This window comes from Corvus hawaiiensis, chromosome 36, assembly GCF_020740725.1.
Source record: "Corvus hawaiiensis isolate bCorHaw1 chromosome 36, bCorHaw1.pri.cur, whole genome shotgun sequence".
NCBI lineage: Eukaryota > Metazoa > Chordata > Aves > Passeriformes > Corvidae > Corvus > Corvus hawaiiensis.
The window spans coordinates 1,606,328-1,621,674 of record NC_063248.1 but is presented as its reverse complement, the minus strand read 5'-3'; the positions used below and the strand labels follow the sequence as shown (position 1 = coordinate 1,621,674).

The following is a 15,347-nucleotide window of genomic DNA, read 5'->3' as shown; positions in this document are numbered from 1 at the left end:
GATTTTGGGGCGGTATTTGGGGGCTCCGGGGGGGGTTTGGGGCGGTATTTGGGGTTCGGGGGGGGTTTTGGGGCGGTATTTGGGGGCTCCGGGGGGGTTTTGGGGCGATATTTGGGGTTCGGGGGGGGATTTTGGGGCGGTATTTGGGGGCTCCGGAGGGGGTTTGGGGCGGTATTTGGGGGTTCTGGGGGGTTCTGGGGCGGTATTTGGAGGTTCAGGGGGGTTTTGGGGCGGTATTTGGGGTTTGGGGGGGTTCTGGGGCGATATTTGGGGTTCGGGGGGTTCTGGGGCGATATTTGGGGTTTGGGGGGGTTTTGGGGCGATATTTGGGGGTTCTGGGGGGTTCTGGGGCGGTATTTGGGGGTTCGGGGGGGGTTTTGGGGCGATATTTGGGGTTCGGGGGTGGTTTTGGGGCGCTATTTGGGGTTCGGGGGGGGTTCTGGGGCGATATTTGGGGTTCGGGGGGGTTTTGGGGCGGTATTTGGGGGTTCTGGGGGGTTTTGGGGCGGTATTTGGGGTTCGGGGGTGGTTTTGGGGCGATATTTGGGGTTCGGGGGGGGTTCTGGGGCGATATTTGGGGTTCGGGGGGGGTTTTGGGGCGATATTTGGGGTTCGGGGGGGTTCTGGGGCGGTATTTGGGGTTCGGGGGGGTTCTGGGGCGATATTTGGGGGTTCGGGGGGGTTTTGGGGCGATATTTGGGGTTCGGGGGGTTCTGGGGCGATATTTGGGGGTTCTGGGGGGTTCTGGGGCGATATTTGGGGTTCGGGGGGGTTCTGGGGGCGATATTTGGGGTTCGGGGGGGTTCTGGGGCGATATTTGGGGGTTCGGGGGGGTTTTGGGGCGATATTTGGGGGTTCTGGGGCGATATTTGGGGGTTCTGGGGGGTTCTGGGGCGGTATTTGGGGTTCGGGGGGGGTTTTGGGCGATATTTTGGGGTTTTGGGGCGATATTTGGGGTTCGGGGGTGGATTTTTGGGATCCAGGACGTTTTTCGGCATCCAGGACTGGTTTTTTGGGATCGCGGGCATTTTTTACGACCATGGGCTGTTTTTTGGGATTCCAGGACATTTTTGGGGGATCCAGGATATTCTTTAGGATCCCGAGCTGGTTTCTGGGTTCCGGGACATTTTTTAGGATCCAGGGCAGTTTTTGGGATCCAGGGCTGATTTTTTGGGGATCATGGGCAGCTTTTTGGCATCCAGGACATTTTTTTGGGATCCAGGGCTGGTTTTTTTGGGGATCCAGGACATTCTTTGGGATCCAGGGCTGGTTTTTTGGGATCCGGGCAATTTTTGGGATCCCGGGCAGTTTTTGGAATTCCAGGGTGGTTTTTTGGGATTCCAGGGCCGTTTCTTGGGATTCAGGACATTTCTTAGGATCCGGGACATTTTTTTGGGATCCAGGGCATTTCCTGAGATCCTGGGTGGTTTTTTGGGATTCCCGGACATTTTTTGGGATCCAGGGCCGGTTCTTTGGGATCCCGGACATTTTCTGGGATCCAGGGCATTTTTTTGGGATCTAGGGTGGGTTTTGGGTTCCAGGACATTTTTTAGGATCCAGGGCAGTTTTTAGGATTCCAGGACACTTTTTTGGGATGCAGGGCTGTTTTTAGGATCCAGGGCTGGGTTTTTTGGGATCCAGGGCACATTTTAGGATTCCAGGACTTTTTTTTTGGCATCATGGGCTGTTTTTGGGATTCCCGGACATTTTCTGGGATCCAGGGCATTTTCTGGGATCCAGGGCGGTTTTTTGGGATCCAGGACTGATTTTTTGGGATCCAGGGTGATTTTTTTGGGATCAAGGGCATTTTCTGGGATCCAGGACTGGTTTTTTTAGGATCCAGGACTTTTTTTTGGGATCCAGGACATTTTCCGGGATCCAGGGCTGGTTTTTTGGGATCCAGAGCACTTTTTGGGGGATCCCAGATATTTTTGGGATCCAGGCATTCTTTGGGATCCAGGGCTGGATTTTTTGGGATCCCAGACTGTTTTTTGGGTCCCAGGGCATTTTTCGGGATCCAGGGCTGGTTTTGGGGTCCAGGACATTTTTTGGGGATCCGGGCTGGTTTTTTGGGATCCCGGGCATTTTTTAGGATCATGGGCTGGTTTTGGGATTCCGGGGCATTTTGGGGATTCCAGGGCAGTTTTTTGGGATCCAGGGCAGTTTTTGGGATCCCGAGCTGGTTTTTTTTAGGATCCAAGGCGGTTTTTTGGCATCCAGGACATTTTTCGGGATCCAGGGCAGTTTTTTGAGATCCAGGACATTTTTCAGGATCATGGGCTGATTTTCTGGGATCCAGGGCTGATTTTTGGGATCCAGGACATTTTTTTGGGATGCAGGACAGACATTTTTTGGGGACCCAGGGTGATTTTTCGGGATCCCAGACTGTTTTTGGGAGCCAGGACATTCTTCAGGATCCAGGGCCGGTTGTTTGGGATCCAGGGTGATTTTTTGGGATCCACCCCCCTCCCCTCCCCGGGCCCCCCCTTCACCGCCCCGATCCCAAATCCCGCGGCCGATCCCAAATCCCGACATTCCCGGCCTTTGTGGGGTCGCTTGGTTGGGTTTTTTTGGGAATTCTTTCCCGAAAATCCCATTTCTCACCCATTTATTCACCCCTTCCTTGCAGATCCAGGGAATCCCGACGCTTTTCCCGGCCGATCCCAAATCCCGGGATCTCCCCGAGGGGTTTTAGTGTCGATTGGGCTCCTCCCGAAGCCTCTCCCGGGATTTTTTTGGGAGGGGGGGAAGGAAATTTCCCGGGATTTCCATCGTGGGGGGAGCTCTTGCATAGCCAGGGGGAAGAAAAAGTGGGAAAAAGTGGGGAAAAAGTGGGGAAAAAGAGCAGGAAAATCGGGATAAAAGAAAAATCGGGATAAAAGAGCAGGAAAATTGGGATAAAAGCAGAAAAATTGGGATGAAAGAGTGGGAAAATTGGGATAAAAGAGCAGGAAAATCGGGATAAAAGCAGGAAAATCGGGATAAAAGCAGAAAAATTGGGATGAAAGAGTGGGAAAATTGGGATAAAAGAGCAGGAAAATCGGGATAAAAGCAGGAAAATCGGGATAAAAGTGGGAAAATTGGGATAAAAGAGCAGGAAAATTGGGATAAAAGAGCAGGAAAATTGGGATAAAAAAGCAGAAAAATCGGGATAAAAGCAGGAAAATTGGGATAAAAGTGGGAAAATTGGGATAAAAGAGCAGGAAAATTGGGATAAAAGAGCAGGAAAATTGGGATAAAAGAGCGGGAAAATTGGGATAAAAGAGCAGGAAAATTGGGAAAAAAGCAGAAAAATCAGGATAAAAGCACCAGGACCTCCAAGGAGCCGCATCTCGGGTTTAAAGTTCCCTAAAAAATTCAGGAGCTTCCCTAAAAACATCCTTCCCAAGCCGAAGCATTCCGGGAATGGGAATTTGTCGGGAATTTTGTCGGGAATTCGAATTCTTATGGGAATTTTTTTTTTTTTTTTAAATTCTTTTTTTTGGGTTTTTTGGCCCCAAAAATTTCTGGGATTGGTCCCGCAGGGTTGGAAAAATCCGAGCGGGGAAGGGGGGGAGGGGAAAAGTGGGAATTTGGGGAGGGGGAAAAAGCGGGAAAAGCGGGATGGGCGTGGAGGGATTTGCATAAAAGATTCCGGGATTTTTCCAGCTTTTCCGGGAGCCAAAAAATTCCCCAATTTTTGCCGGGGGATGGGATGATCCCAAAAGAAAAAAAAGCCCCTGGAAGGCGATGGGGGAATTCCCAGAGCTTGGAATAAAGTGCAGAACGTCCACGGGGAGGGAAAAGGGGGAGCAGGGATGGGAATTCCCGGATTTTTAAATAAGAGGGGGAGGGGGAATTAAATATTCCCGAGGGAAAAAGGGGGATCCGAGCCGGGAGAGGGGTCTGGGGTGGGATTGGGGATCCCGAAGTTCTCGATCCAGGGGGATCCCGAAGTTCTCGATCTCTTGGGAATTGGGGATCCTAAAATTCTCATTCCAGGCAAAATTGGGAATCCCAAAGTTCTCGATCCAGGGGGATCCCAAAGTTCTCAATCTCATGGGAATTGAGGATCCCGAAGTTCTCATTCCAGGGGGAATTGGGGATCCCGAAGCTCTCATTCCGTGGGGATCCCAAAGTTCTCAATCTCTTGGGAATTGGGGATCCCAAAGTTCTCAATCCAGGGGGATCCCGAAGTTCTTGATCTCTTGGGAAATGGGGATCCCAAAGCTCTCGATCCAGGGAAAATTGGGGATCCCGAAGTTCTTGATCTCTTGGAAATTGGGGGTCCCAAAGCTCTCGATCCAGGGAAAATTGGGGATCCCAAAGCTCTCATTCCAAGGAAAACTGGGGATCCCAAAGCTCTCGATCCAGGCGGAATTGGGGATCCCAAAGTTCTCGATCCAAGGAAGATTTGGGAACCCGAAGTTCTCGATCTCTTGGGAATTGGGGATCCCAAAGTTCTTGTTCTGTGGGGATCCCAAAGCTCTCGATCCAGGGGGATCCCAAAGTTCTCGATCTCTTGGAAATTGGGGGTCCCAAAGCTCTCGATCCAGGGAAAATTGAGGATCCCGAAGCTCTCATTCCGTGGGGATCCCGAAGTTCTCGATCTCTTGGGAATTGAGGATCCCGAAGTTCTCGATCCAGGGAAAATTGGGGATCCCGAAGTTCTTGATCTCTTGGAAATTGGGGACCCCAAAGTTCTCATTCCAGGGGGAATTTGGGATCCTAAAATTCTCATTCCAGGCAAAATTGGGAATCCCAAAGCTCTCGATCCAGGGGGATCCCAAAGTTCTCGATCTCTTGGAAATTGGGGGTCCCAAAGTTCTCATTCCAGGGAAAATTGAGGATCCCGAAGCTCTCATTCCATGGGGATCCCGAAGTTCTTGATCTCTCGGGAATTGGGGATCCCAAAGTTCTCATTCCAAGGGGAATTGGGGATCCCAAAGTTCTCATGCCAAGGAAAACTGGGGATCCCAAAGCTCTCGATCCGTGGCAAAGGGTGGATCCCAAACCCTTCGTTTCACGGGGAATTTTGGAGCCGCTCCCATCTTTTTTCAAGGAATATTTTGGATGTCCCAGCCCTCGTCCCAGGGGGATCGGGGATCCCAAACCCCTCCATGGGGATCCCACACCCCTCATTCCATGGGGATCCCAAACTCCTCCATGGGGATCCCAAACCCCTCATTCCATGGGGATCCCACACCCCTCATTCCATGGGGATCCCAAACTCCTCATTCCATGGGGATCCCACAGATCCTGCTCCCCTCATTCCATGGGGATCCCAAACTCCTCATTCCGTGGGGATCCCAAACTCCTCATTCCGTGGGGATCCCACGGATCCCGCTCCCCTCATTCCATGGGGATCCCACGGATCCCACACCCCTCACTCCATGGGGATCCCAACCCCCTCATTCCACGGGGATCCCACAGATCCTGCTCCCCTCATTCCATGGGGATCCCACACCCCTCATTCCATGGGGATCCCAAACCCCTCATTCCGTGGGGATCCCATACCCCTCATTCCATGGGGATCCCAAACTCCTCATTCCGTGGGGATCCCACAGATCCTGCTCCCCTCATTCCATGGGGATCCCACGGATCCCAAACCCCTCACTCCATGGGGATCCCAAACCCCTCACTCCATGGGGATCCCAAACCCCTCATTCCATGGGGATCCCACGGATCCCACACCCCTCACTCCATGGGGATCCCAAACCCCTCATTCCATGGGGATCCCAAACCCCTCATTCCGTGGGGATCCCATACCCCTCATTCCATGGGGATCCCAAACTCCTCATTCCGTGGGGATCCCACAGATCCTGCTCCCCTCATTCCATGGGGATCCCACGGATCCCAAACCCCTCACTCCATGGGGATCCCAAACCCCTCACTCCATGGGGATCCCAAACCCCTCATTCCATGGGGATCCCACGGATCCCACACCCCTCACTCCATGGGGATCCCAAACCCCTCATTCCATGGGGATCCCATGGATCCCGCTCCCCTCATTCCATGGGGATCCCACAGATCCCAAACCCCTCACTCCATGGGGATCCCAAACCCCTCACTCCATGGGGATCCCGCTCCCCTCATTCCATGGGGATCCCACAGATCCCAAACCCCTCATTCCATGGGGATCCCAAACCCCTCATTCCATGGGGATCCCACAGATCCTGCTCCCCTCATTCCATGGGGATCCCACAGATCCCAAACCCCTCATTCCATGGGGATCCCAAACCCCTCATTCCATGGGGATCCCACGGATCCCACACCCCTCACTCCATGGGGATCCCAAACCCCTCATTCCATGGGGATCCCACAGATCCCAAACCCCTCACTCCATGGGGATCCCAAACCCCTCACTCCATGGGGATCCCAAACCCCTCATTCCATGGGGATCCCACGGATCCCGCTCCCCTCATTCCATGGGGATCCCAAACCCCTCATTCCATGGGGATCCCACGGATCCCGCTCCCCTCATTCCCAGAAAACCCCACCCAGAGCAGGGGTTCCCAACATTTCCCCCCCTCCCCCCCCCCCCCCCCCCCAGTCGGAAGCAACGCCGGGAAGGATCCCGGAATCCTTCCCAGGGAAAACCCCTGGGATCCACCAGGAAAATCCTTCCTTGGGGGAACTTCCGGGATCCACCGGGAGAGATCCTGCCCTGAGAGAATTCCAGGGATCCACCGGGAGAAATCCTTCCCTGGGAGAACTCCCGGATCCCTCCTCACCCACCCCATTCCCACTGGGATTGGGATCAGGGCGGGCCGGGATCAGGGGGAATTTCTGGGATCTGCCCCAATGAGTCCTTCCCTGGGATCCACCTGGAAAAGTCCTTCCCTGGAGGAGCTCCTGGGATCCACCTGGAGAGATCCATCCCTGGGAGAGCTCCTGGGATCTGCCCAGACCAATCCTTTACTGGGAAAATTCCTGAGATCCACCTGGAGAAATCGATCCCTGGAGGAGCTCCTGGGATCTGCCCAGACCAATCCAGTGCTGGAAAAGCTTCTGGGATCCACCTGGAGAAATCCATCCCTGGAGGAGCTCCCAGGATCCATCTGGAAAAGTCCATCCCTGGAGGAGCTCCTGGGATCCATCTGGAAAAGTCCATTCCTGGAAGAACTCCCAGGATCCACCTGGAAAAGTCCATCCCTGGAGGAGCTCCTGGGATCCACCTGGAAAAGTCCATTCCTGGAAGAGCTCCTGGGATCGATCTGGAAAAGTCCATTCCTGGAAGAGCTCCTGGGATCGATCTGGAAAAGTCTATCCCTGGAAGAGCTCCTGGGATCCACCTGGAAAAGTCCATCCCTGGAAGAGCTCCTGGGATCCACCTGGAAAAGTCCATCCCTGGAAGAGCTCCTGGGATCCACCTGGAAAAGTCCATCCCTGGAAGAGCTCCTGGGATCCATCCAGAGCGATCCTTTGCTGGGAGAGCTTCTAGGACCCATTCAGACCAATCCTTTGCTGGAAAAGTTTCTGGGATCCACCTGGAGAAATCCATCCCTGGTGGAGCTCCTGGGATCTGCCCAGACCAATCCTTTGCTGGAAAAGCTTCTGGGATCCACCTGGAGAAATCCATCCCTGGAGGAGCTCCCAGGATCCACCTGGAAAAGTCCATCCCTGGAGGAGCTCTCAGGATCCACCTGGAAAAGTCCATCCCTGGAAGAGCTCCTGGGATCTGCCCAGACCAATGCTTTACTGGGAAAATTCCTGGGATCCACCTGGAGAAATCCATCCCTGGAAGAGCTCTCAGGATCCATCTGGAAAAGTCCTTCCCTGGGAGAGCTCCTGGGATCCACCTGGAAAAGTCCATCCCTGGAAGAGCTCCTGGGATCCATCTGGAAAAGTCCATCCCTGGAAGAGCTCCTGGGATCCACCTGGAAAAGTCCATCCCTGGAAGAGCTCCTGGGATCCACCTGGAAAAGTCCATCCCTGGAAGAACTCCTGGGATCTGCCCAGACCAATCCTTTGCTGGAAAAGCTCCTGAGATCCACCTGGAGAAATCCATCCCTGGAAGAACTCCCCGGATCCATCCAAACCAATCCATCCCTGGAAGAACTCCCGCGATCCACCCCAACAAATCCTCCCCCGCAGCATCTCCGGATCCCTCCTCACCCAACCCCTTCCCGCCGCCTTCCCGCCGCCATCCCGCTCAGGGCGTGTAGGCGGGCGGCGGCTGGAACTGATTGACCACCTCGTAGTCGGCGCCGTAGGGCTCGGCCTCCTCCATCTCCGAGAGCAATTCCAGCGCCTGCTCCTCCTCCTCGCTGGGATAATGGCGCAGCAGGTTGGCCGCCGTGGCCAGGATGGAGGCGCCGCCGGCGCCGGCCACCAGGTAGAAGCTGACGGCGAAGGTGACGAACACCTGCGAGCCGTGGTACTTCTTGTGCTGCTGCTGCTGCGCCAGGAGCAGCTCCGAGGCCCAGTAGCAGAAACCGATGACGGTGGCGCATTGGAGAACTGGGGGGAAAATGGGGGAAAGTGGGGAAAAATAGAAAAAAAATGGGTTAGATTGGGAGAGAGAATGAGGAAATGGGAAAAAATGGGGGGTTTGGGGTCTGGGGGAGCGCCAGGAGCAGCTCTGAGGCCCAGGAGCAGAAACCGATGCCGGTGGCGCATTGGAGAACTGGGAAATGGGGAAAAATGGGGAAAAGTGGGGAAAAATGGGAAAAAATGGGGAAAAATGGGGAAAAAGGGAAAAAAACGGGTTAGATTGGGAGAGAGAATGGGGAAAAATGAAGGGAAATGGGAAAAAATTGGGAAAAATGGGGGATTTGGGGTCTGGGGGAGCTCCGAGGCCCAGGAACAGAAACTGATGACGGTGGCACATTGGAGAACTGGGGGAAAATGGGGAAAAGTGGGGAAAAATGGGGAAAATGGGGAAAAAGAGAAAAAAAAGGGGTTAGATTGGGAGAGAAAATGGGGAAAATGGGAAAAATGAGGAAAAATGGGGAAAAAGAGAAAAAAAACAGGTTAGATTGGGAGAGTGAATGGGAAAAAATGGAGGGAAATGGGAAAAAAATGGGGAAAAATGGGGAAAAAATGGGGGGTTTGGGGTCTGGGGGAGCGCCAGGAGCAGCTCTGAGGCCCAGGAGCAGAAACCGATGCCGGTGGGCGCATTGGAGAACTGGGAAATGGGGAAAAATGGGGAAAAGTGGGGAAAAATGGGGAAAAATGGGGAAAAAACGGGTTAGATTGGGAGAGAGAATGGGGAAAAATGGAGGGAAATGGGAAAAAATTGGGAAAAATGGGGGATTTGGGGTCTGGGGGAGCTCCGAGGCCCAGGAACAGAAACTGATGACGGTGGCGCATTGGAGAACTGGGGAATGGGGAAAAGTGGGGAAAAATGGGGAAAATGGGGAAAAATGGGGAAAAATGGGGAAAAAGGGAAAAAAACGGGTTAGATTGGGAGAGAGAATGGGGAAAAATGGAGGGAAATGGGAAAAAATTGGGAAAAATGGGGGATTTGGGGTCTCCAGGAGCAGCTCCGAGGCCCAGGAACAGAAACTGATGACGGTGGCACATTGGAGAACTGGGGGAAAATGGGGAAAAGTGGGGAAAAATGGGGAAAATGGGGAAAAAGAGAAAAAAAAGGGGTTAGATTGGGAGAGAAAATGGGGAAAATGGGAAAAATGAGGAAAAATGGGGAAAAAGAGAAAAAAACAGGTTAGATTGGGAGAGTGAATGGGAAAAAATGGAGGGAAATGGGAAAAAAATGGGGAAAAATGGGGGAAAATGGGGGGTTTGGGGTCTGGGGGAGCGCCAGGAGCAGCTCCGAGGCCCAGGAGCAGAAACCGATGCCGGTGGCGCATTGGAGAACTGGGAAATGGGGAAAAATGGGGAAAAGTGGGGAAAAAGAGAAAAAAATGGGTTAGATTGGGAGAGAGAATGGGAAAATGGGGGGAAATGGGAAAAAATGGGGAAAAAATGGGGAAAAATGGGGAAAAATGGGGAAAAATGGGGAAAAATGGGGAAAAAGCGAAAAAAAATGGGTTAGATTGGGAGAGAAAATGGGAAAATGGGGGGGAATGGGGAAAAATTGGGAAAAAATGGGGAAAAATGGGGAAAAATGGGGAAAAATGGGGAAAAATGGGGAAAAATGGGGAAAAATGGGGAAAAAGCGAAAAAAAATGGGTTAGACTGGGAGAGAAAATGGGAAAATGGGGGGGAATGGGGAAAAATGGGGAAAAATGGGGAAAAATGGGAAAAAATGGGGAAAAAATGGGGAAAAATGGGGAAAAAATGGGGAAAAAGCAAAAAAAAATGGGTTAGACTGGGAGAGAAAATGGGAAAATGGGGGGAAATGGGAAAAAATTGGGAAAAAATGGGGAAAAATGGGGAGTTTGGGGTCTGGGGGAGCGCCAGGAGCAGCTCCGAGGCCCAGGAGCAGAAACTGATGCCGGTGGCACATTGGAGAACTGGGAAATGGGGAAAAATGGGGAAAAGTGGGGAAAAATGGGGAAAAATAGGGAAAAATGGGGAAAAAGGGAAAAAATGGGTTAGATTGGGAGAGAGAATGGGGAAAAATGGAGGGAAATGGGAAAAAATTGGGAAAAATGGGGAGTTTGGGGTCTGGGGGAGCTCCGAGACTCGGGAGCAGAAACCGATGCCGGTGGCGCATTGGAGAACTGGGGGAAAATGGGGAAAAATGGGGAAAAAGCGAAAAAAAATGGGTTAGATTGGGAGAGAGAATGGGAAATGCGGGGAAATGGGGAAAAATTGGGAAAAAATTGGGAAAAAATGGGGAGTTTGGGGTCTGGGGGAGCGCCAGGAGCAGCTCCGAGGCCCAGGAGCAGAAACCGATGCCGGTGGCGCATTGGAGAACTGGGAAATGGGGAAAAATGGGGAAAAGTGGGGAAAAATGGGGGAAAAGAGAAAAAAAATGGGTTAGATTGGGAGAGAGAATGGGGAAAAATGGAGGGAAATGGGAAAAAATTGGGAAAAATGGGGGGTTTGGGGTCTGGGGGAGCTCCGAGGCCCAGGAACAGAAACTGATGACGGTGGCGCATTGGAGAACTGGGGGAAAATGGGGAAAAGTGGGGAAAAATGGGGAAAATGGGGAAAAAGAGAAAAAAAAGGGGTTAGATTGGGAGAGAAAATGGGGAAAAATGGGAAAAATGAGGAAAAATGGGGAAAAAGAGAAAAAAACCAGGTTAGATTGGGAGAGTGAATGGGAAAAAATGGAGGGAAATGGGAAAAAATTGGGAAAAATGGGGAGTTTGGGGTCTGGGGGAGCTCCGAGACTCGGGAGCAGAAACCGATGCCGGTGGCGCATTGGAGAACTGGGGGAAAATGGGGAAAAATGGGGAAAAAAGAGGGAAAAAACCATGGAAAAATGGGTTTGATTGGGGGAGAGAAAATGGGAAAAAAATCGGATTTTTGGGGGGTTTGGGGTGAATTTTTGGCGTTTTTGGGGGTTTTTGGGGGGTTTTTGGGGTTTTGGGGGAATTTTTGGGTTTTTTTGGTTTTTTTGGGGAATTTTTATGTTTTTTGGGGGATTTTTGGGTTTTTTTTGGGAATTTTTGGGTTTTTTGGGGGATTTTTGGTTTTTTGAGGGGTTTGGGGGGAATTTTTGGGGTTTTTGGGGGGATTTTTGGGGATTTTTAGGTGGGGATTTTGGGGTTTTTTTGGAGGGATTTTTAAAGGGAATTTTGGGGGATTTTTTGGTGTGGATTTTTTTGGGGATTTTTGGAAGATTTTGGAGGATTTTTGGGGAATTTTTGGGGGATTTTTTTTGGGATTTCGGGGGATTTTTGTGGGGATTTTTTTTGGATTTCAGGGGGATTTTTGGGGATTTTTCGGGGGGATTTTGGGGCTATTTCGGAGCATTTTTGTGGGGATTTTTTTTGGGATTTTTCGGGGGATTTTTCAGGGGATTTTTTGGGGCTATTTCAGAGCATTTTTCTGGGGATTTTTTTTGGGATTTCCGGGGGATTTTGGGGCTATTTCAGACCATTTTTCTGGAGATTTTTTTTGGGGTTTCCGGGGGATTTTGGGGCTATTTCGGAGCATTTTTGTGGGGATTTTTTTGGGGATTTCGGGGGGATTTTTTGGGGCTATTTCGGAGCATTTTTGTGGGCATTTTTTTGGGATTTCGGGGCTATTTCAGACCATTTTTCTGGAGATTTTTTGGGATTTCCGGGGGATTTTGGGGCTATTTCAGACCATTTTTCTGGGGGTTTTTTTTGGGATTTCTGGGGGATTTTGGGGCTATTTCAGACCATTTTTCTGGGGGTTTTTTTTGGGATTTCCGGGGGATTTTTTGGGGCTATTTCAGACCATTTTTCTGGGGGTTTTTTTTGGGATTTCCGGGGGATTTTTTGGGGCTATTTCAGACCATTTTTCTGGGGGTTTTTTGGGGGATTTCGGGGGGATTTTTTGGGGCTATTTCAGACCATTTTTCTGGGGATTTTTTGGGGGATTTCGGGGGGATTTTTTGGGGCTATTTCAGACCATTTTTCTGGAGATTTTTTTTGGGATTTCCGGGGGATTTTTTGGGGCTATTTCAGACCATTTTTCTGGGGTTTTTTTTTTGGGATTTCCGGGGGATTTTGGGGCTATTTCAGACCATTTTTCTGGAGATTTTTTTTGGGGTTTCCGGGGGATTTTGGGGCTATTTCAGACCATTTTTCTGGGGATTTTTTTGGGGATTTCGGGGGGATTTTTTGGGGCTATTTCGGAGCATTTTTGTGGGCATTTTATTGGGATTTCGGGGCTATTTCAGACCATTTTTCTGGAGATTTTTTGGGATTTCCGGGGGATTTTGGGGCTATTTCAGACCATTTTTCTGGGGATTTTTGGGGGGATTTCAGGTCGGATTTCGGGCATCACCCCACCCGTGAGGATGTGGGCGAAGGCGTAGCGCCGGGTGATCTTCAGGGCCGGGTGCTTGGGCCCAAAGACGTCGAGCAGGAAGGCGCCCAGGCTGCACAGGATGCCCAGGAAGCAGAAGGCGGCGATGACGCGGAGCAGCAGCACCGTCTGCGGGTTCATGCAGAAATCTGGGGAAAAACGGGCAAAAAACGGGCAAAAACGGGCAAAAAACGGCGTCAGCGGGAGAAAAAAGCCGAGTTCCCAACCAAAAAGCTGATCTCCCCTCCAAAAAACGCCCCCAAACGCCGCTTTTCCGCCCCAAAATGTCAAGGTTTCCACCCCCCAAAAATGGGATTTGGCACCCACGAAAATCCGCTTTTGTGTCCTGAAGTTCCTCTTTTTGTCACACGAAGGAATTCCCCCCAAAAAATGCGCTTCTCCACCCAAAAATCCCCCCCCCAAAAAATCCCCTTTTCCACCCAAAAAAAACCCCCAAAAAAATCCCCTTTTCCACCCAAAAAACCCCCCAAAAAAATCCTTTTCTACCCAAAAAAAACCCCGAAAATTCCACTTTTCCCCCCCAAAATTCCACTTTTCCACCCCAAAATTCCACTTTTCCACTTAAAAGTCACAAAGAACACCCCAAAACTCCGCTTTTCCACCCAAAAAAATTCCCAAGTGAGGGGGGACAGGGAGGGACACGGAAGGACCTGGAAGGGCACAGAAAGACCTGGAAGGGCACAGGAAGGCACAGGTGGGCACGGGAGGGTCCCGGTGGGCACGGGAGGGCACGGGAGGGCACGGGAGGATCTGGAAGGGCACAGGAGGGTCCTGGTGGGCACAGAAGGATCTGGAAGGGCACAGAAGGATCTGGGAGGGCACAGAAGGGTCCCGGTGGGCACAGAAGGATCTGGAAGGGCACAGAAGGATCTGGGAGGGCACAGAAGGATCTGGGAGGGCACGGAAGGATCTGGGAGGGCACGGAAGGATCTGGGAGGGCACGGGAGGATCCTGGTGGGCACAGGAGGGTCCTGGTGGGCACAGAAGGATCTGGGAGGGCACAGAAGGATCTGGGAGGGCACAGAAGGATCTGGGAGGGCACAGAAGGATCTGGGAGGGCACAGAAGGGTCCCGGTGGGCACAGAAGGATCTGGAAGGGCACGGAAGGATCTGGGAGGGCACGGGAGGATCTGGAAGGGCACGGGAGGATCCTGGTGGGCACAGGAGGGTCCTGGTGGGCACAGAAGGATCTGGGAGGGCACAGAAGGATCTGGAAGGGCACAGAAGGATCTGGGAGGGCACAGAAGGATCTGGGAGGGCACGGGAGGATCTGGAAGGGCACGGGAGGATCTGGGAGGGCACGGGAGGATCCTGGTGGGCACAGGAGGGTCCTGGTGGGCACAGAAGGATCTGGAAGGGCACAGAAGGATCTGGGAGGGCATGGGAGGATCTGGAAGGGCACGGGAGGATCTGGGAGGGCACGGGAGGATCCTGGTGGGCACAGGAGGGTCCTGGTGGGCACAGAAGGATCTGGAAGGGCACAGAAGGATCTGGGAGGGCACAGAAGGATCTGGAAGGGCACAGGAGGATCTGGAAGGGCACGGGAGGATCTGGGAGGGCACAGGAGGGTCCTGGTGGGCACAGAAGGATCTGGAAGGGCACAGAAGGGTCTGGAAGGGCACAGAAGGATCTGGGAGGGCACAGAAGGGTCCCGGTGGGCACAGAAGGACCTGGAAGGGCACAGAAGGACCTGGAAGGGCACAGAAGGGTCCCCGGTGGGCACAGAAGGGTCTGGAAGGGCACAGAAGGGTCCCGGTGGGCACAGAAGGGTCTGGAAGGGCACAGAAGGGTCTGGGAGGGCACGGAAGGATCTGGAAGGGCACAGAAGGGTCTGGGAGGGCACAGGAGAGTCTGGAAGGGCACAGAAGGATCTGGGAGGGCACAGAAGGGTCCTGGTGGGCACAGAAGGATCTGGAAGGGCACAGAAGGGTCTGGGAGGGCACAGAAGGGTCCCGGTGGGCACAGAAGGGTCTGGAAGGGCACAGAAGGATCTGGGAGGGCACAGAAGGATCTGGAAAGGCACAGAAGGGTCTGGAAGGGCACAGGAGGGTCCTGGTGGGCACAGAAGGATCTGGAAGGGCACAGAAGGGTCTGGAAGGGCACAGAAGGATCTGGAAGGGCACAGAAGGGTCTGGAAGGGCACAGAAGGATCTGGAAGGGCACAGGAGGGCACAGGAGTGCCCGGTGGGCAGCGCCCGCTCACCTCGCAGCAGCTCGGGGCGCACGGGGCCCAGCACGTCGGGCACGCCCAGCTCCTGGCGGGCGCAGGTGCCGCCGTGGATGCGCAGCCAGGCGGGCTCGGCCAGCGCGGTGCAGAGCGCGGTGATGGACAGAGCGCCGGGCAGCGCCGAGGCCAGGCTGCGCTCCGGCTGCTTGGGCACCGCGCCCCGCCGCCGCCGCCCGCCCGCCGCCACCGGGCCCGCCGCGTACATGGCGGGCACCGGGCACCGGCTGCGGGCACCGGGAGCGGGCACCGGGAGCGGCCCGAGGGG

General features: G+C 53.1%; 1 protein-coding gene across 49 annotated transcripts; it reads right to left on the bottom strand.

The window, feature by feature from the left end:
* Nucleotides 1–3,447: 3,447 nt before the first annotated feature.
* Nucleotides 3,448–15,302, bottom strand: TMEM127 (transmembrane protein 127). Of its 49 annotated transcripts, none has more exons than XM_048290114.1 (7): nucleotides 7,587–8,136; nucleotides 6,280–7,196; nucleotides 4,871–5,162; nucleotides 4,733–4,779; nucleotides 4,495–4,658; nucleotides 4,136–4,444; nucleotides 3,448–4,019 (listed from the first exon to the last, which is right to left on the bottom strand). In XM_048290114.1, the coding sequence occupies exons 2-7, from the start codon at nucleotides 6,284–6,286 to the stop codon at nucleotides 3,816–3,818; spliced, it is 1,023 nt and encodes a 340-aa protein (XP_048146071.1). In that variant the 5' UTR covers nucleotides 6,287–7,196; nucleotides 7,587–8,136; the 3' UTR covers nucleotides 3,448–3,815. The 49 variants fall into 49 exon arrangements, with proteins under 49 accessions (XP_048146071.1, XP_048146074.1, XP_048146076.1 ...); XM_048290117.1 differs by having other exon boundaries at nucleotides 4,136–4,498; nucleotides 4,623–4,707; nucleotides 4,741–4,779; XM_048290119.1 differs by having other exon boundaries at nucleotides 4,136–4,238; nucleotides 4,437–4,658; nucleotides 4,733–5,162; nucleotides 7,587–8,137.
* Nucleotides 15,303–15,347: the final 45 nt, after the last annotated feature.